Here is a 20,595-nt window from a genome sequence, read left to right on the forward strand (position 1 = left end):
GAGTTCACAGGAACCTGAATTCCAACATCAAATACGTAATGCCTTTTTCGTTACAAAATATCTGTAAATACCATAATTACTTATGTTATTTTGATTTTGAAAACTCCACTTACCACTTTCTAGGGACAAACCAGAAACTCCATCTTGTGCCTAGAGAAAACTAAGCATGAAGTCTATCTTTTTTATTGCATTTTTACACTACATAACCTTGGGAATATTTTTCTAAATATGCAGTATTGTTCCCCTGAGTGTGTAAATACATAACTCTATTGTAATTCATAGATTTCTCAAGGACAGAGAAAGGCATGCTCCTTCATTAGTAAAATCCTAAATTGTAACATGACTCTTGTTGCCCTTCACAGTCCAACTTATGGGTAAACTTCCAAAAATTGCCATAAAATCAATTATTGAAACTATTTGTGGCCGAGGAGAATTCATAAACCAGGAGCACATTATTAAACATTTGATAAAACAATAGCAAAAAGACAGGCTAGCTGAAATCCCAAATTCTGTGCAATTGTAAACATCTGTGAACTTTTTTTCTGTTAAAAGAAACAGAGGGCTAGTAAGAACAGCTTTCAATTTTACTGGACAGTATCAGTTTTACTTTCTTATCAAGTCTTTAGCCCAACACTTTCAGACATCATTTCACTGAGACAATAGGTATACATTATAGCCCCCATATGCATCTGATCTTCCACAGCTGCTGACAGTGGCTTTGTATATTAGACAGTGGCTCAACAGCACACCCCAAAAACTGCTGCACGTAAATGTTCATTCTTGCATTAATATAGCATGCACTAGACTTTACAGACTACACAGACTACACCAGGAGGTATGCAAGCTACTGGTCCGCACAGGAGTTCACATGTTAACGACCCATTACACTAGTCTTCAGTGCAGAAAAAAACTGTCACTGACATAACAGACACCACGTCCCTGATCTCACAGCAGAATAACGGAATGCACATCAAGACCCGCGTTCTGCCTGTACACTCTATGTGGCAGGCACCGCACCGTGTCCTGATTACGTGGTGATATTCAGTGCACATCACACCCCACGGTATCACTGAGATGAGTCACTCGCTGAACACAAACACGCAGAGCAGGGCATTTCACACAATGAACCTCAGATTTGCTCACAGCTGGACACATCAATCTGCAAAATGCATGATTTGGATAAACACCCACCTTGGGACTTGTCAGCCAGTGTGCCACGTATTGGGCCACTTTTCCTGCATGGACAATGGCAATGCAATCCTTCCAGTCACCTGCATCCACCCTTGCCCAGGAACAACCCACACATCAGACTCCACCTGGCATTTGCAACAAGACAACATGCCATTCTCCAGGCTGCATTACATTCACAGTGACAATACACAGCACACTAAAACTATGTGTCAGCATTGGCGCAATCCAATAACAAATATATCACACAGCTGACCATATGGTGTTCACAGACTCTTGAGCCAGTAATTTATGCAGCAGGCACTGAGACCAGCATAAAGATTTGCAGTAGGAAGATGTCTCCCAAATCAGATACCAGTCTTTTAAGACCACTAAACCTAGGCTGGACCCCAGGCTCTGCATCCCCACTGGCACACTGGGATGCAATGGACACGCTGGATCCATAGGTGCCTGCACACACTCGGCTGAACGCTACCGTACCTTGTTGGATGCGGTGAGCTGGGTGCCCGAGTGCTGCACAACGAGGAGGAACTCATTGCCGTCGTCGAGGAAGTTGCTCAGCTCCGGACGGGAACGGAGCCCCGCGGCGAGGGCAGCGGCACCCACAGCTGGATCCAGTCCGAAGTAGTTAGCAGCCGTGGCCGAAATAAAGCGCTTCCTCTTGTCTTCCTCCCCGGCCATGCTGGCAGGACGCACCCCCGCCAGGCAGGATCAAGGCAGGGATGGACCCAGAACCCCACGGAAGCACATGGAGGGCTGACGGGAGAAGACCCAAAGGCGGGCGGCGGTAAGGACGGCGGCTCACGCCCGCGTACAGGGCGAGGCCCCAGGCCTCCCGGCGTCCCTGCGTTGCCGGGACCCGTCACTATGGTGACTGAAAATGGCGGCCCTGGCGCGCTATCGAGCTTGGTCCGGGTGGCGACAGCGGGGAGAAGGGCGGCAGCCGACGCGCTCGGTAATCGGCAGGCACGCCAGGCCGAGCGGGCGGGGCGGGGCGAGGCGACGCTCCGCCCCCGCGGGGCGGTGTTGGGCGGAGCCCTGGCGGCGCGCGCCCTCTGCAGGCCGCCCTGGGGCCGCCTGAGGCGGGGGGGGCACGCGCCTCCTCCCGGCCCGGCGGAGCGCCCTGCGGTCCCCGGCGGCGCCCCGCCCTGCTGCATGGCTTTGCTCTCGGGGTCATCGAAGCATCTCTCCTGCCATCAGGCGCATTACGGTGTCACCGGCACCGCGGTACTTGGGGTGCTTCCCTCTCCCCCCCCCCGCCCCGTTACCGATCAGTTTCTGCTAACGAACCAGCGGTTCTCGGGCTTGCGCTGCTTCGGTACCGCAAGGCGGAGAGGGACGGCTGCCCCGGCGGCGGGCCCGGCCCCGGGAAGCGGTAGGCGAGCGCTCAGGGCTTCCAGACACCGGCCAGCAGCAGCAGCGACCCGCGGAGGAACGTGCTCCCGCCAGCGACACCCTCCCGCCGCAGAGACACCCGCCCCGCAGCCCCCGGCTTCTCGAGCTGGACTGGGCTTTGAGGGCAGAGGCTGGCTGTGCGGGACAACTGGCGACGAGCCGCCAGCGTGCAGTAGCGATGCCAACAACTCACGCTGTAGAATAAATCTGAATGGCGATCAATTGCGACCGCCTTTACGCCTCACGCCGGGAGCCCTGCGGCGGGCTGGCCGGTGCTGCTTACGGCAGATCCGCCACCGGGGGCGCGTGCTCGTGGCTTCCAGTGGTTTCGCGAGTCAGTGCGGGTTTTAGTTATCTGCTCTCCGTTCAGCGCCTGCCAACGCCTCCGGCCGGTTCTTCAGACTAAGAGGGTCTTTACGGTGAAAAAACATCTCTTCTTCCCCGGCAGCTGGGCTTTAACTCGGCCACCAGCCGCGCCCCCGCCCCCCGCGCCGGCGGCTCTCCACAGGCAGCTCACCCGGCCTCACGCCAGCCTCCGGCGCTGCCGCCCGCCCGGCCCGCCCCGCGGTGCCCGCGGGACACGGCCCTGCAGCTCCCGCCCGAGCGCCTCGCGGCCGCGCTGGCCCCGCGGCGTTGCGCGGGCACCGGCAGCGAAGGGTTCACGCCTCCCCGTTACATCCTGCTGTGAGCGCGCGCCGTAACGGCCACACAGCCCCTGTTCTTCGTGCTCGCGCTCCCCCACGCCACCGTGAGCCGCCCTCAGAGCCACCCGCCCGAGCAAACGGCGCCGAGAGCCGTCCCCGCGGCGGGCCAGCCCGCCTGACCGGCCGAGGCGCGACAGCTCGCCCCGCACCGGCGCCGGGTGCAGCGGCGCCCGCCAAGGCGGAGGCGGCCGAGAAGGGCACGTAGGTGGGGCCGGGGGCGGGGCGGCACCTCACGGCGGGAAGGGCGCGAGCCTAGCTCCGCCCACTCGGAGGCGGGGCCCCGGCGGCGGACCCGCCCCGGCGGCGCTGTCACTTCCTGCTCAGCGGTGTCTGTGTCCGGGTCGCTCGCCGTTCCCTGAGCAGCCGCTACCGCCCGGTTCCCCGCTCCCGCCCCGGGGGCGACACCCGCTTCTGGGAGCGGTGCGGCGGCGGCGGGGCCTGCTCGCGCGGCGAGCGGGGGGGCGGGAGGGCCCGGCGGGGGTGGGGAGGAGCAGGGCGGGACAGGGCTCCTCTCGTCTCCTCACCGCCGGTCTCGGGAGGCGGCGGCGGCCGGGGGGCGGTAAGCCCGGGGGGGCCTCGGCTGCGGGCCCCGGCAGCGGGGTGGCCCCCGCCCCGAGGCAGGACGATGCCGGTGAAGAAGAAGAGGAAGTCCTCGGGGTCAGCGGCTGCAGCGGCGGACGACACCGGTCTCAAGAAATGTAAACTCGGCAGGTACCGTCTGGCGGCGCGGCGCCGCCCGGCGGGCAGCGGCGTGCGGGGCGGGACGGGACGGGCCCGCGGCGGCGGCTGTTGCCGGCTGTCACGTCCCGGGCGAGCGGCCGCGGGCATGGGCGGCCGCTCCTCCGCGGGCGGGGGCCCCGGCCGTGCGGCGGCTCCGCTCCGCACCGCGTGCCCCTGGGCTGCGGCATCCCTTTGTGCGGCGGCCGCGGAGCCCGGGGTGCCTGGGGCAGGGGTTGCACCGGGGCGGTGGGCACCTTGAGGCGGTGTGGGGCCCGGCCGGCTCCGCGCGGTGCCTCGGTCGTGCTGGCGGGCCGGTGTTCGGCCGCTTGGCGCAGCGCCGGTGGGCACGTCCCGGTGGCGGGGTGTGCTGGTGCGGGGCGCTCGTCGTGCGGGTCACGGCGCCTGCGTTTGGCTTCTTCACGCTCGGGAGAAACACTACGGAACTGCTCCCCTTCCCTGCTGGTTTTGCCTTTCACTGTACCGGTAGGGCCAATTGCAGCACTTGTCCCCATATCCATTCTAACCTGCCTGGCACAGGCAGCTCTCCTCGTTTTAAGGTTGCCAATACTCTCAGATTGTCTACATTAAATGTCTCTTTTTTTTGCAGTGAAATGGAAGGAGAGGTCAGCACACTCCAAAACAGAATCAGGAAATTTTTTTTTAATAAATACAGGAGTCTGAAGCATCTTGTTCATTAACTACCATAAAAAGACCACTTATGCCATGATACACAAAAATTACCATTAGAGTGATAAACCATTAGTATGGTGTAGCAGGAGCTTCCAGTGTGGCTTCCCTGAAGTAACTGTATGCCTTCTTCATCTATGGGAACTTGTTAAGTATGTCAGTAAACCAGTAGTTACGACAAACGTCCTGAGGATATAAGAATACAAAAGACTTACGAAATCAACGCTATGGGAATGGCTATTGCAAGAAACTGTGGCATACAGCCTTTCTCATAGGTTGACCAAGCTTGAACTTAGAAGTACCCTGGCTTTTATTTTGTTATGACTGTTCATTTTGGATAACTGTTCCGGAGCTCACTTTCTGTGGTCATTAATGATCTTTTAGTTTCAGTCTAAATTTATTCATAGCCAGTTAATAACCATTCTTGTGCCTGCATTTATATAAATATAATGCTCCTCCCTCATGGTTCTGCCTCTTAGTGTATTTGGAGTGAGCGCTTGTGTTTACTCATACTTTATTTTGTTAAATTAAACAAGCTAAATTCTTCTGGTTTGTAATACCGATTTTCAGTTTCCTTGCTCATCATAGCTCTTCTCTGCATCTGTTCCAGTTTCAGTTCATCTTTCTTGAACACTGACCAAAATTTTATGATCTTCATTTCTTTTACATTAAAAAAAAAATATTTTGAAAGCTCCTTAAAAAAAAAAAAATAGAAAAAAGACTCTACAGGAAGTCGTTGGGCAAAAACTGATGTGAATGAGAGTTCACACTAGCTGATCACAAAATGTTAGATACACGAGCATTTCTGACATAGGATTCTTATATAGCAATATGTTTGTAATATTCCTTAATAAAAGCAGTGTTTACAAATTGATATATATTAAATTGGATAAAACCAACAAGCAGTAGCATACTGTATGGCTCTGTTTCTGGTGACTCGTGTTTTTAATGGCAGTTTAATGGATATTTGTCTGTAGTACATCTTTAATTCCAGCTTTCAGCACATAAGGCTTCATCTCGGAGAGCGTTGCTTTCTTTTCCAGTGAAGCTTAAAGTGATACATGGAAGATAAAGTTGTTCACCACCTCTCTGAACTGAACTGTTCTTTTCCTTCTTGACGTTTTCACTTTAAAACTGCAATGTAGGAGCTGCATAATTTTAAATCCTCTCATATGATTAGCTTTCACCTCTTTCTTAGAAATAATCTTAGCTTGTTCTAAAAGTCTGTGACTTGTATTTGAAAGGAGTGTGCATTGGAAAGGTGCTGCAACTGCTTACTGACTAAAGATGCTTCATGTGGTCAGTGTTTTTACTGGAAGAAATCAGTTATTCTATGTATTCTTTTAAAGAATGATAAATTATGAAAATTCACTTTCTAGGCAAACTGGGTTGTGTGTCGTGTAATGAAGACAATGTGGGGGGGAAGCTGTGTGTGCTGAGCAGTTTTAGTCTTGCCATAGATTGCATATTACTATTCCGGTATGTGTACCAAACATCTATAGAATTTACAGATATTTAGTTACATGTTTAATGTAAACAAATTGACCGAGTTTTCTTCCCAAATTTGGATGCCTAACTATAAATAGCCTGACTTTTAAATATGTCAAACTCTGCAGCTCCTGTTGACCTAAATGGGATCTGTGCATATTCAGCAGTCTTGAAGATCATGCTGCTTATTAGAGACCTAACTTTAAATGCCTGTATGTATAAATATAAGTAGATAATAAGGCGTTTGAATTACTGAGTAGTGATATTTTGACCATCTGTGTGTGGGTTTTTTTGGTTTAATATCTACAAGATAACAGTACTTTTGCATTTCAGAAAAAGTAATAGTTGCAATAAACTGGGCTATGAGAGGGCTGTATGTCAAGGTAATTTTATGTTCGAACAAGTGTTGAAATAGAATGACAGACAGTTGCCCTTTAACAAATTCAGCTTCATTGTTGATGTGTATTGACTTCGTGAAACAGTTCAAATAGCTTGAACTAATAAGAAGTTATTTGGAATATAATTTTAAATTATTTCCCATTTCTCATATTAAAATAACACTTATCATCCTTGTGTTTCTATAAGCTATTGCAGATCACAAGCCTCTGGTAAAGTAATAAGTGGAGAGGAACATTTTTCAAGCAAAAAGTGCCTGGCTTGGTTTTATGAATATGCAGGTAATATGCAGTGGATTCATATTTAAAACTATATGGTTTGGTTTAAAACAAACAAATACATCAAATATTAGTTGCATTTTGCTTTTTTTATGCTGATGTAGACATAAAAAATATGTCCATATTCGCTTCCTTATAACATGCACTTGAATTAGTATAATTTTTACTATTGCCTTTTCATTTATTTGTTCTTTTTGACTTTTTCTTCTTTACTCTGTGCTTTATAACTTACCATGGTGTTCTTTAAAATTAAATAACTGATGTTGGACAGTACAGTGTTGAACCAGGATATACTGAATGATTCTACTTCTTGCTTTGAAATGGACAAGTGGAAGTAAGGACATTGAGAGACAGTTCAGATAGACGTTTATTTCTCTAACTAGATCTTGTTTACAATCAGATTGGAAGGATAATGAAATAGTTCTCGTGATTTTCTGTTTTACAAAATGAAATAATAGATGCTTATACTCTTTTTCCTATCTGAGAATCTGTCCTAACATTTTTTATATTCTAAATAACAAATGTTTCATTCAAAAGTGTTAGAAGTAGCCTCTTTCAAATAAATCAGAATTGCTGTCCAAGTAATAGTTGCTTTCAGTGAATATGCAGTGTATTTTATATAATTTATTAGACTATTACTGCCATTTATTTACCAATTACATGGTTAGAAATTCAGGATCTGTAAACTGTTATTAATTTCTTTTCTTGTGTAGTCACTACTTGAAGTCCATAATAACTAGTTGGTGATTAAAACTCGTTAATGGCCAGTTCTCACTATGAAATGAGCTGATGATTTTTGTGCCAGAGATTGGTTTGAGTATATTTATCAGAACTGATATTTTCCTTGCAGTCTTTCCACAGTAATGAACTACTCCTGATTCTAGTAATCTGCTTTCTAATTTAGGTTTGAGGCATACTCTTTTGGAATAAAGAGTCTTTTCTGAGGAAAATAATAATACTCAGTTAATTTTCTGCTGATAAGTGTGCCTGCACATACTTTTAACTTTTTTAAGGCCTGTAAATTTTGTTTTTGTTGTTGAGTCAAGAACTGAATGTAGGAGGTTATACTTTGTTAGTTAACCAGTAATCAAAATATGCTATGTTTCTAGCATAAAATAGAATTCCAGTGAAATTATACACCATAGGAGATTAAATGTTTCCATTAAAAGAGAAAATTATATACACACACACACACACACACACGTGTGTGTGTGTATATATATATATATGAATTGTACATATGATTTCTGGGCCAAAACCACTGATACAAGTTTATACTTGTCATTACCAGTGAAGCCTTGTATGTGTTTCTCTTCATAACTTAGACTTGCAATTTTTTTAACACATTCTATGTAAGGGTTTCTCAAAATCACATGGCAGTGTTTTGCTTATCTAGGCAAAATGTTCTTTGCAACATTTTTCAAGAGGTAGGGGTTCAAATGCCAGTTGCACTTTATTTTCCTGTAAAAGTAGCCATTCTCAATAGTTTTTATTGACTATCTCCTTATCTCGCAGTGAGTAAGTATTCAAAGTACATTATCCAGACTCTTAAAAAGAATTCTGCTTACAATAACAGCAGCGGATACAGAGGGAGACAGATATCATCAAGGGGAAAAAAAGGACTGTTGTGTCTATGTATAAATATCAAAATTTGCCAAAAAAATCATAAAATGGCCTGTTGTTTTGGAAGATAAAGCCTTTACCTTTTACATGGCTTCATATCCACTAAAACAATGTTAGCATAATGATCCAAGACACATCAAAATAGCATGTCATAATATTTGGTTGCCCAGTAGGAGTCATTTTTGGAACAGGCTTAGCAGAAATAACTGGAACCAGAGAGAAGTTCAGGGAAACAAAGCGTTGTAGAGTGTGTCTGTATGTGCTCTTTAAATACACTATTTTGCTGCTTTTTAGAGGCTTTTTGTTAAAATGGAAAAGTGACAGCATAACACTAACTGTTGTGGTCCTAATCAAGTTATTTTCATTGCAGTCATAAACCTTTTTCTGCTTTGTACGTGGCTAACATGCTTAGCATTTTTCTGATTTATTGTTATCACTCTCCTCATATTATTCATCATCATAAAACTAACCTTATGTTATTTGAAGATTCATCCTCTTCTGTGTTAGTGCAAACCCATAATGTTAACACCATTGAAAGAGTAATATCTGCAATAGTAGCTCAGACAGAATTAATTTTTTTATTGCTGATAAAATAACTCTTTGAAGAATGTTATTCATAGAGTAACTTCAGCACAGAGTAGCGATACCCAAGTTGTCTTAAAAACAATTGACCGCCACAATTATTGGAGTTGAGCTATGTCAATGGGAAACTCAGTGGAGTCTTTTGAAAACTCGCATACACAAATTAAAATAGCATGTCTGCTGTTGTGGGGAGGCAGTGCACAGCATAAAAGTTCTGGTTTAGTTTTGCTTTTAGTTCATAGTGTTACTTTATATGTAATATGCGTGTCTCCCCATTGCAGCTGATAGAATGGTTCTAACGTAAAAGCTACTTAATGGTGTAATTCAGTGTTTTTAAAGATGGCTTGTATGCGATATAGTCTAATTATTGTTGTCTGTAACCTTTGCGAGCAGTGAATGTTACTTAGATTTCAATCTGTTTTCTTTTTGTTTTTGAAGGTCCTGATGAAGTTGTGGGTCCCGAAGGAATGGAAAAGTTCTGTGAAGACATCGGTGTTGAGCCTGAAAATGTAGGTTTCTTGCACGATACTATTAACACTTTAAAAGGGGGTATTGGATAAGATTACATTCTGTGTAAAACTCTTTAACTTCAGTAAGCAAAGAGTTGTTTATGGTTCTGCTTTTAGGAGCTGTTCTAAGATATTTCAGCTCAACACATCAATTATGCGTGGCTGGTGTGTGAGGTTTTTTGTTTGTTTTATTATAGTAATACGTCATTTTCAGAAATTGAAATTAACGGAAAAATTGCACATAGCTGAATTATTAAATGGTAACAAGTATAAAGTGCAAGCATATACAACATTTGCTAGAATGTTTGAATGCTTAGAATTTTCTTCTTCGACATCTAGAAATCAGCCTTTTCTTACATACTGACTCCTTTTTCTCTCCTTGGTTTTTTTTCCCCCCTAGATTATTATGTTAGTTTTAGCCTGGAAACTAGAGGCTGAAAGCATGGGATTTTTTACCAAGGAAGAATGGTTAAAAGGAATGACCTCATTACAGTAAGAGTGATTTTTACATATATAATAAAATGTTCTAATTTTATGTTTGTACCAGTAACTTAATTATTCTTGCCCTCAGTTTCTTGTGCATTGGCAGTAAGACCCAGAAACTCTTGTTTTTCAGTCTGGTCTCGGTCAACAACTGGAAGTAGCTACTGTTGTTCATCAAGTTGTGAATCTGATGAGTTCACCCAAATGATAAAGTTTTGTCTAAACCTAATAAGTCAAGTTTTGGTGGCTTCTTTTTCTTACCAAAAATATGTTAAAATATCATTCTGGTTAGCAGACACAAATAAGTAGATCTGGAGATACCCATAAGCATATCTCAGCACTAGTATTCTACAAAGTTTTTACTGATTTCTAAGCTTTATAGATGAGGACTGCATTGATAATAATTTTGGTTGTTAGTGTTATTTATTAGATGCAGGTCAGAAGCTATGCTTAATGTTTAGGTTAAATAACACTTTTTCAATTTATAAATAAAATTCTCACTCCTTCTGCTTGAAAGAATTTTTGGTGAAATAATGCTCTGCCTAAAGAGGTTGTGTCTTTCATGAAACTAATCAGCTTTTTGCAAGGCTTAGTTCAGTTGTCGCTTTTTTTTTGTTCTTCATGAAACTACTTAATGGTACATGAATGTTTTAAGGGTGACTTGTTATGACACTGCATTCAATATTAAAAATGTCAGGAAGCCACTGTTGCAGCTACAGCATGGTGGGAAAGAGGGGCTGATTTGACCCTTGGAGTTGGCACAGTTGCCCTATCAGTTGTGAATTGGTTTGGGAAATTGTATTGGGCAGATACTCCATAGTCTCGAATAACCAGAGGGTGAGTGACTCTGGCCTGACTCTCTTGTACAAATCTTATTTGATTTGAGATCAGGCTTCCAATAGACACCTTGATTGTTTTGTGACTATCAGAAGCTCTTAAATTTAGTAAGAGCTGGAATGATTAAATTGCCTAAAATTCAGGATGACGGAGATTAAATTCTGGGTGCATACATTTTTAGGTGCAGTTAATGGGTATAATTTGGTGACTTCTCTGAAGTACTTAATTTTTATGCCCAAATGGAAGCTCTCAAGAGTTAGCCAGTCTAGCAGAATGCAAGCACAAAGATGTATGAAATCAGGCACCTCTTCAGAGCCAATATTATAGACTTTGTTTCTAATAATCTGCTGTGACTAGGAATCTTCTGGTTCTTTTAAGAACAGAGCTGGTCATGCTGTAGGCTAGATGTGTTTAAGACAGAAAATATGGTACTGTTGTGCATTTTTATCTAAACAGACTTGTGATCAGAGCACTTGCCTAAGCCTAAACCAGTTAACCTGTGTGTTTTGCTTCCCCTGGGTGTGCTCTAATAGCAGGCTGTAGACTAAGCAGCTGGATGAAGCAGTGACACTCACGTAAAGGAATTCAAGATTCATTGGCTTAAAAAGAGAATATAAATCTGTAGACTTGTGCTGTTTGTGCTTACTGGGAAGGGAGGATCATATTATGGGATTGCATCTGGAATGGGGGAATCTAGTTTCTCTTGAAAGGTATGACAGAAGTTTTGAAGGAGAAGGATTTTATACTCTTAAAGCAATAGAGTATTATTACACTCTTGCACAGCACTTTTTTATTATTATTTTTGTGTGAAGAAATTACATTAAAATGCAATAAAAGGCCAGAGTGTATTCTAAGTCAGAGTTATATTACAGAATCCTTATTTCAAAATATGTGAAATGTCGCATAAGGTAATTGCATGAACAAGATTGTGTGGAATTCAGCTCCATACTAAGACACCTAAATGTGTGGTTTATGTGTAAGAGCTGGATTTCTTAAGCTGTTACTGCAATCTTTGGAGATCTTGTCAATATAGTGGAGCCTACGGAGGTATTCAGTCTGCCCTAAGACCTAGTGACTGGTCACCTGAATTGCTATTACGGGTTGGTTGGCTAGACGTCTATGAATGGCACCACCTAAAGCTTAGACATCTAAATCTAATCTACAGTTAGATGCCAACATTTGGGTGTTTGAAGTGACATTCTTTTTGTGTGTGGTTTTGTGATATGCTGATGAAGTTTGTTCTTTAGAGAGGAGGAGAAAAATAAATATGTGATAAGGTATACGCTGTCAAAATTAAGGTGGCTCAAGCACTAAGTAGCAGTTTATGAGACTTAAACAACTTAAGCTGCGAAAGTGAGGTTTCTAGTATATCATGTTAGTAGGGTGAATTCTGCCCTGTATATATATGAGTGTATGTATATATGCGTATATATAAAAGTTCAGTGTCTGAATCTAAATTCATCACGTGAAGCTCTTTTCATAGTCAGCAGAGAGAAACAAGTACCTCTGTTGGGCCATTTATTTCAGCTATTTTAAACACCTCCTTAGGATGAAATGAATAGCCCTCAGGAAGTGACTGTTTATCTACCTTTGCTTTAAAGCCATTGGAGGATAAATAACTTAAGAGTTGAGCGTTTCACTTTATGTACCTGAGTTAAAGGAGAAGCATACTTATGTATTTGTCAGTTGTAGGCTTTACAGACCTACAAAGAAAAAAAACTAGTTACAAAATTAAGGTGAAGGAAAAAGGATTACAATTTGTGATTTTATTAAACTTCAGAGAAGTCATTGTTTGAACTAGGTAAATACAAAGAATTTTGTGTGTAAGGAAGTGAGGTGTAAGCAGCTGTATTGTCTGAGTACTTCCCTCTGGCTATTTTTTTTAATGTAAAATTTGTCTCAAATTCTAAGGTTAAAGTTGAGCTTTTGAAAATGAGTGGCCAGGTAAAGGGGAGAGAGCCAAAATAGATTCCAACTGAGGGAAGGATAAGGTCATGATCTCACATTTTTAGGTACAAGAGAAGCCACATGAGAGAGAGAGAAGCAGGAAAGTCAGCTTTGTAATGTCTTGCTGTTTGCACAATTATTAGTAAAACCAACTTATTTGGGTTGGTTTTAATGATAGCCTAATATCTGCTGCTTTTCCAATGAGCTTTTTGCTTGTTATTGCCTTTCTTTCTGTTAATGTTTGTGAGGCTAACACAAAGCATAGTGTAAATAACCTTTTTATTCCAGTATAGCATTCAATGTATACTGGAATCTAAACAATTTCTGGTCTCCAGACCTGTAAATCAATTGACATAGTGAAACTATAGCATTGTCAGGGCATAGAAAAGATGTCCCTTTGCTCTCTTAAGCCATTACTTCCTTGGACCTCTATATGCTCCAGTTATAACATGGAACCTAAATTTCAGAAGATCCTATTTCAGTGCTTGAAGGTAGTGGACGGGCTAGGTGGATATAATTTCCTTTTTTCTGTCTGGAGTGCTGGATGATGGCAGGGGAACTCTTCTGTAGATTAAAAGACCTTCAAACTACTTTATATACTATTATTAAATGCTTTTGGTTTAATGTTTGTGTACATCTTACTAATCTTTCTTTTTAGTAAATAGTGTGGCCAGCAGGACAAGGGAAGTGATCGTGCCCCTGTACTCGGCACTGGTGAGGCCGCACCTCGAATACTGTGTTCAGTTTTGGGCCCCTCACTACAAGAGAGACATTGAGGTGCTGGAGCGTGTCCAGAGAAGGGCAACGAAGCTGGTGAAGGGTCTAGAGCACAAGTCTGATGAGGAGCGGCTGAGGGAACTGGGGTTGTTTAGCCTGGAGAAAAGGAGGCTGAGGGGAGACCTTATCGCTCTCTACTACTGCCTGGAAGGAGGTTGTAGCGAGGTGGGGGTCGGTCTCTTCTCCCAGGTAACAAGTGATAGGACGAGAGGAAATGGCCTCAAGTTGCGCCAGGGGAGGTTTAGACTGGATATTAGGAAATTTTACTTCACTGAAAGGGTTATCAAGCATTGGAACAGGCTGCCCAGGGAAGTGGTTGAGTCAGCATCCCTGGAGGTATTTAAAAGATGTTTGGATGAGGTGCTTAGGGACGTGGTATAGCGGTGGTCTTGGCAGTGTTAGATTTATGGTTGGACTTGATGATCGCAAAGGTCTTTTCCAACCTATACAATTCTGTGAATCTGTGATTCTGTAAAAGACAAGCATGTGTGAATAATTGTGAAATATGAAACATTGGAATATCTGAGTAGGAGTTATTGCATCATCACTCTGCCATGTTAGCTATGCCTCAGATGAACTCTCCACCTCAACAGAAATCAAAATAGGACTGCTTTGTGGTGCTAATTTAAATTGTTAAAAATATGATGTAGGGATATAAAGAGAATGTAGTAAGCTAATGTCTAGTTTTGTTGATCTTGAGGTAACCTTATTTAATGCTATCTTTCAGGAAAGGCAGTTCAAGAAATCACATCTTTTTCTAGTGTCTATACAGGAGTTTGGTGTTAATTCACTTGTGCTAATTAGAAGGTTGTTCTGACTTATAATCTTCCTAACAGTATTTTTTTTTTCTAAGTATGGGTGACCTCAGTCATCTTGTTTATGGTGCAGCCACACAAGCAGCTGTATCTCTATAAAAGAGGAGTTTAACAGCTCCTTACCTCACTGGTGTGAAGAAAATCAGTGGCCAGGTGTGGAAATGCCTTAAATGGCTTTAACATAGATAGGTCCCTGCATCGGGCTTCAGAGGGTGCTGCCTGTCTGTTTGAGTGTGATCCATTTGACTGACTGGTTTTAAATAGGTTGACAGTAGCTCAGGAGTCTTGAGGCTTAATAATTGCACATTTTCATACCAACTTTTTCAAGACAATCAATTCTGCATTAAAATGCATATAGCCAATAATACAGTAGACAATAACAGGAATTCTACTTTGTACTTAAATTTATGATTATTTGAACAATTTTAACAAAATATTTTGTGAGAAATGTAAACATAGAGAGATTTGTGTTTATCCATGGTATGGTAAATAATCTCAGTCAAATTATATTTGACAAAATGTGTGGTAAAGCCACTTTAAATAGTTTATATATGTCATTAGTACACTAACAACATGAGCATTTAGTTAGGTGTTAAATAGGTAGATTTGTCCTCAAATGGAGAAGACAATAGTATTGCAGTATGAAGCTTTGAACATAGAAAGAAGAGATATGAATATAAATGAGATCCCTTTGTAGCATAGCATAATACTGTTTTAAGGGTTAAACGGTAGACTACATAGACCAATGAGATGGCTGAAGACAAAAAAAAGTAATTTTATCTTTAGTTAAATTTGACAAAGCTTTTTTGACAAGATTTCTTTTCAACTCAATGCAGGTTTATTGCAAAATATATTAGTTCTTGTCATCTGAATATGCAGCCTAATTAGCTAATAGTTTTATTTATTTAGCACTGATCTTGGCTGGGACTCAGTGCTGCTTTAGGTAGATGCTGCTAGAGACAAGAAATAACAAAAGGCTCCATCAGCTGGAATTGCTACTTCTTGCAGCCTAAGAGGGCCAGACAGACAGACAGACGTGCACGCACAGCCTAGCAGGCCTGAGGAACAGGAAGTATCGGCTGTGGGCAAAGTACAGCATCAAAGTACAGCATCTCAGCGACCTGCTGCGGTACTCCCGAAGGGCCCTCGCTATGGCTGCTGTGACAAGTCCACAAGGAGCTGTTAAAGATGCAGATGTATTCTCTGAGAGGCGAGCTGCCAGAAGGGGGACACATTACCAAAGGAAGCAGTTGTGTGCATCTGCTGTACTTCTGAAAGTATTGCTTCTGTTATGCAGGATGCAGGGCAAGGTGGATTTTTTTTTTTTTTTAAAAGCATGGCAGCTATTTTTGTAAGAATAAAAGGTGATATAATATAACAACTGTTCTTTTGAGTGAGTCTTTCCTGGGGGATTAGCATGTGTAAATTACATTCTCCTCTGCCATTGTTGGTGAATCTAACCCATTTTCTCTTTGGAAACAGAAGTCCTTGCTAAGTAAAATAAGTAGGGATCTTCTTTTCTGCCAAAGGGTTATCCTGTCAGCTGGCAGACCTGTACATTCTTGTACAGCTTGTGAGTTTTCAATTGAATAGCTACTGACTAATCCAGGTGATAGGCTTATCAGAGCTTGCATTTATCAGTCATAAAACACAAGCAGACTAGTATGTTTTGCAGAGTGCCTTCTCAATCCTGCCACTCGTAAATATGTAGTTTTGAAGTGTGTGTTTAGGGTTCATTTTTTTCCAAAGAGATGTGGCATAAAGCCCTTATTTACAGATGGATTTTACTACCTTAAAGCACACTGAATACAGTTTTCTCCAAACTTTCATAGTGATTGAAAGATAAGGTAATGCTGGGTATGAACATAAATTACAGAGTATGGCATAAAAAGACTACTATTTGAGAAGTAAAGCAGAGACTTTGTATTATGTTGCTCATACATTTTAAAAAAACTTGCTTACAGAAGCCAGGCATTCATCATTTCAGTAAGCTGCAGATGTTGAGCATGTTCAGTGTTCTTTAAGTCACTTTCATAGTATTACTCCTGCTGATTACATCTGCTGATTGCATTTTGGTGTTTTTAATTTTTTTGTGTTTGGCATTTTTTTTCATTGTCCACATGTTTTGTTTTGAACTTTGTTTTGAACAGGCTGCCTAGGGAAGTGGTGGAGTCACCATCCCTGGAGGTATTTAAAAGACGTGTAGATGTGGTGCTTAAGGACGTGGTTTAGTGGTGGACTTGGCAGTGCTAGGTTAATGGTTGGACTTGATGATCTTAAAGGTCTTTTCCAACCTAAACAATTCTATGATTCTAACGTCATTTGTTTTTCTTTATTTTAAGGTGTGACTGTACAGAAAAATTACAGAGTAAATTTGACTTCTTGCGGTCACAATTGAATGACATTTCATCCTTTAAGAATATCTACAGATATGCCTTTGATTTTGCAAGGGTAAGACTACTGAAATGTTAGAGAAGTTCTTATTTTAATTATTCAACGAGCTTGTACTTGAGTGGTTTTTATGCTTTCTTTTATTCAACCTTAGGATAAAGACCAGCGAAGTCTTGATATTGATACTGCAAAATCCATGTTAGCTCTTCTGCTTGGAAGAACTTGGCCACTGTTTTCAGTATTTTATCAATACCTGGAGGTACAAGTTTCCTTCACTTTCTGAATGATTCTGTGAATCAATTCCTTGACTTTCTGAATGTTCTGTGAAAAGATTTCAGGGTTTGTGTTGTTTTGCTCAAGAATGTATCCATATTGCTCCTGTTTCCTTGCTCAATGTGTTACGAAACAGTGATGTTCTTGTATGCATCGCAGATCCCTTCCTTCCTGTGCCCCACCCCCCTTCTCTTACCAAAGGCAACTAAAGTTCTGTCTTAATAAGACTATAAAGGTAAATTTAAAATTAAATAATAGAGCCCCAGTAGTCTCTTCAGCTGCATCTGTGCTGAATTGCAAGTTTGCTTTGTGTAGATACAGTATGTAGGTACCTTGAGCTCTGTCTGTCTCTGAAAAATTTTGGGCAGCTCAGCTGCAAGTGACTTAGTCAGTAATGTGGACTTGTGTAGGTTGTGGAGCATGCTAGGCTTGAGGCTATTCCCGGGCTTCAAATCAGTACTAACGTTGCAAAGTAGATGTCCTTATGATCATACTGCATTGTACCCTGGAGAAAAGAAGATTTTTGTAGTCGTTCATTCTGGAAATATATCTGAGCTAGGTATGCCCCACTTCAGGGCAAGATGAAAATTTACCAGTTTTTGAAGTTTTAGGACTGGTGACTTCCAGATTCCCTGGTATTTTGATTTTGCTCTGATCTTTCAAGAAACCATTTTATGTCGTTTCAGAACTAAGAAATATGTACATGTGTGGTATTTTAAAAAACGGAAAGCCAAGGAAATAGTAGCCATTTTTACCCATTAAATTGTTTGTTAGGAACTGACTGAAGATAAAATGAGAGAAATGAGATGCAGCATTACCAAATGTCACTTGACATTTTAATGTTCTGAAATTATTTTCCCTAGCAATCGAAGTATAGAGTTATGAACAAGGATCAGTGGTACAATGTGCTAGAGTTCAGCAGAACTGTCCATGCAGATCTTAGCAACTATGATGAAGATGGTGCATGTAAGTATTCATAACATTTTGCTTATTCAACTATTATTTCAGTATTTTCAATTTGCATAAAACAAATTTCTGTAACAGAAACAATACTGTAAGGTATGAAATACTTCTCCAACAATGCATAGAAAAACTGTCCTGATAACCATCCGTCTTCAAACTGCAGATATTAATTGTAGTAGTATGTCAGGGGTATGGTGGTGTACTTGAGCCAACTTATATTCAGTTGAGGATCTAGTGAAGCTGCTTGCTACATGAAACTACAGACTTAAAAATAGAATTACAAAGAGCAAACTCTCATTTTGTACTAATATATAATAAACTCTAGTTTAACTATAAAGTAGCCTAGCTGCTGGTACTTGAGGCTGAACTCTGCACCTGGCTGATAGTCATACTATGACTGAATTGCATTAGGCATTCCATTTTGGTCCATGTTCTAATTATGTGCAATTTTGAAAGCTCTAGGAAGAAGGAATTAGTTGTGCCGATTTACAATATAACCTTATTTTTATGCTTTCTGTTCAGTTCAGTGCACCTGTCAGATGTCAGGAACACTTTTTTCCATAATTCTGTGTAGTGTTATTTGTGCACTTTTTGCCACCCTTGGATTGTCACCCTTGTAGTCATCTTTAAGTCTTAATAAGCATTTGACCATAGGATTGACATGGATGTTACCTAGACCAATAATTTTAACCTTCATACTTTAAGAGAAGATGTTTGAAAGACATTGGCAAATATAACTCCAAGTTTCATCCGTTTGCAGGGCCTGTACTTCTGGATGAATTTGTTGAATGGCAAAAAGTTCGTCAAGCGTCATAGCAAGAATTCAAAAGAAAACGCAAAAGCTTTTTTGGTGCCCGCCTGTACACAAACTAATGAGAAAAAACAAAGGATTGCATTTTCATTCTTAAGAAAGACTTTACAGTAATTTTTTTTTTCCTTTTTTAAGGAAATTTTCTTGTTACACGTGATATGGGCATTGAACCACACCTCTTCTGAGACTGAAAGTTGGAGTTCTTGTTTTGAGTCTTATGTTTATAGCATTTATTTCAGAACAATAAAGATTCAGATTTGTGACAAAGGCCTAAAAGTGAAGAATGTCCCTTGAATGTGAGTGTGGTCTCTATTTTTAAAACCAAATCTTTAAGATTATCTTTCTCAGAAGTGCCCTTTGCTATGAATTTTTGAAGACCTTAAAAATGCTTAACTGGCACTGTTGCTTGCTGATGGTATGATTGTCTTGTGTGACAAACACTAGAAAGAATGACTGATTTTTGGAGCCCTGGGTGGAAGTGTGCTAATTTGTGTATTAAGTATTGGTCATGGGTTGTGCCACAGTTTTCAGCTCCTTGTGGAGATAAAGGCCTTAAACTCTTTTTTTTTCCTTTTTTTTTTTTTTTCCTCCCCCCTCTTCTTTTTTGTTCAGTACCCACCCAGTGGCATGGTATTTAATGGCAGGCCCTTTTAAAGCAGAAAGGTGTAGAGCATATGGCTCTATATGCAGAATGGCTGAAAACTAGTTGCCTGTACTTCAGATGGTGAACACAGATACTCTTTGGTACAGTAAGGCAGCTTCAAATTTTTACTACAATTTAGAGTTTGGATGGCTTTGTATAAAAAGTGCAATTTATATTTTAAAAGGGAAAGCTGGAAAGACTTGGTTTCAAGCTTTGCGCTTCTTACATGTTTTAGACTGGAAGCATTCACAACTTGACTTTTTTTTATCTTCCTGGATGCTTTTCATAATGTAAGTCAAGAAGAGACTATTAAATTACCTACCTTTGACCTGTATATAACAGGCTATTAATTTTTACCCTGTTACTCCATGTATTGAGTCCAATTACTGTTGTGATTGCCCTTTTAGGCATTCAGCATTTGTGGCAACCTTTAAATACAGTAGAAGTTTGTCACTCTGCCTTCCTGCCCTGGAGGCCCAATGCCACCCTTGAAGAAAAGGGATTTTAATGAGTAAATGTGAGAAACCAAAACAGAATGAAAGAATGAAGCATTTGTAACTTCTACTTTATTATATAAATATATTATGTAGACTGTGATAATGCCATGAGACTCAGTCAGTGATCAAGGCCTCATTGTGCCAAATATTTCAACAGCTTGAAATAAGAATAGACAATGTAAGCTAGGCATGACTTGAAGATCTTTGCCTCAGGGAAATGACTTCTGTTTTGCACATCCCTTTTTCAGACTAACGAGCATGAGTTTTCCTATCCTTAAGGAAAGCTTTATTCCCAAGATGAATTTTTTTTTTTACAAGGAGGGGAAAAAAAAAAAAGAAAAGGTGTGAGGAGAAATAATAAGTAGTGGGACAAACTAGTGATGTGTACCTGTGCTCTTGTTCTACTAGAGAGGACCACTCTTGCAACTTACTCTCCAGACCTGCTTGGTGTGGGCTGCAGGAAGCAATGCAGTGGTGGTCCATGGGCTGTTCTGCAATTCACCTGATAGTGCAGTTGAACCTTAGAAGCTTGGTTCTGCACAAGCAAAAAAAAAGCACTGGGGAGGGAAAAAGCAAACAAACAGCAGT

General features: G+C 41.8%; 2 protein-coding genes across 5 annotated transcripts in view; one reads left to right on the top strand and one right to left on the bottom strand.

Annotated features, from left to right (window-relative positions):
- The window catches only part of DYNC2H1 (dynein cytoplasmic 2 heavy chain 1), a 183,277-nt gene extending 179,795 nt beyond the window's left edge, over positions 1-3,482 (bottom strand). For all 3 annotated transcript variants that reach the window (XM_072850637.1, XM_072850636.1, XM_072850635.1), the window contains exon 1: positions 1,669-3,482. In XM_072850637.1, the coding sequence (XP_072706738.1) occupies positions 1,669-1,869 (201 nt within the window). In that variant the 5' untranslated portion in view covers positions 1,870-3,482. The remainder of the gene's footprint in view (positions 1-1,668) is intronic.
- A 144-nt stretch (positions 3,483-3,626) lies between these two features.
- On the top strand, positions 3,627-19,135 carry DCUN1D5 (defective in cullin neddylation 1 domain containing 5). 2 transcript variants are annotated; one of them, XM_072850640.1, is made up of 8 exons: positions 3,627-3,998; positions 6,768-6,859; positions 9,500-9,570; positions 9,971-10,062; positions 16,772-16,880; positions 16,975-17,079; positions 17,957-18,059; positions 18,817-19,135. In XM_072850640.1, exons 1-8 carry the CDS (start codon positions 3,913-3,915, stop codon positions 18,870-18,872), a joined length of 714 nt encoding a protein of 237 aa, XP_072706741.1. In that variant the 5' UTR covers positions 3,627-3,912; the 3' UTR covers positions 18,873-19,135. The 2 variants fall into 2 exon arrangements, with proteins under 2 accessions (XP_072706741.1, XP_072706740.1); XM_072850639.1 differs by lacking the exon at positions 3,627-3,998 and adding an exon at positions 5,537-6,173.
- The last annotated feature ends 1,460 nt before the right edge of the window (positions 19,136-20,595 follow it).

This window comes from Ciconia boyciana, chromosome 1, assembly GCF_034638445.1.
Source record: "Ciconia boyciana chromosome 1, ASM3463844v1, whole genome shotgun sequence".
NCBI lineage: Eukaryota > Metazoa > Chordata > Aves > Ciconiiformes > Ciconiidae > Ciconia > Ciconia boyciana.

Coding starts and splice junctions, on each gene's coding strand:
- DCUN1D5 (XM_072850639.1), top strand. CDS start 6,055: ATGAAAATTCACTTTCTAGGCAAACTGGGTTGTGTGTCGTGTAATGAA. Junction 6,174..6,767: donor GATTGCATATTACTATTCCG/GTATGTGTACCA, acceptor TGTTTCTATAAG/CTATTGCAGATCACAAGCCT. Junction 17,080..17,956: donor TATTTTATCAATACCTGGAG/GTACAAGTTTCC, acceptor TATTTTCCCTAG/CAATCGAAGTATAGAGTTAT.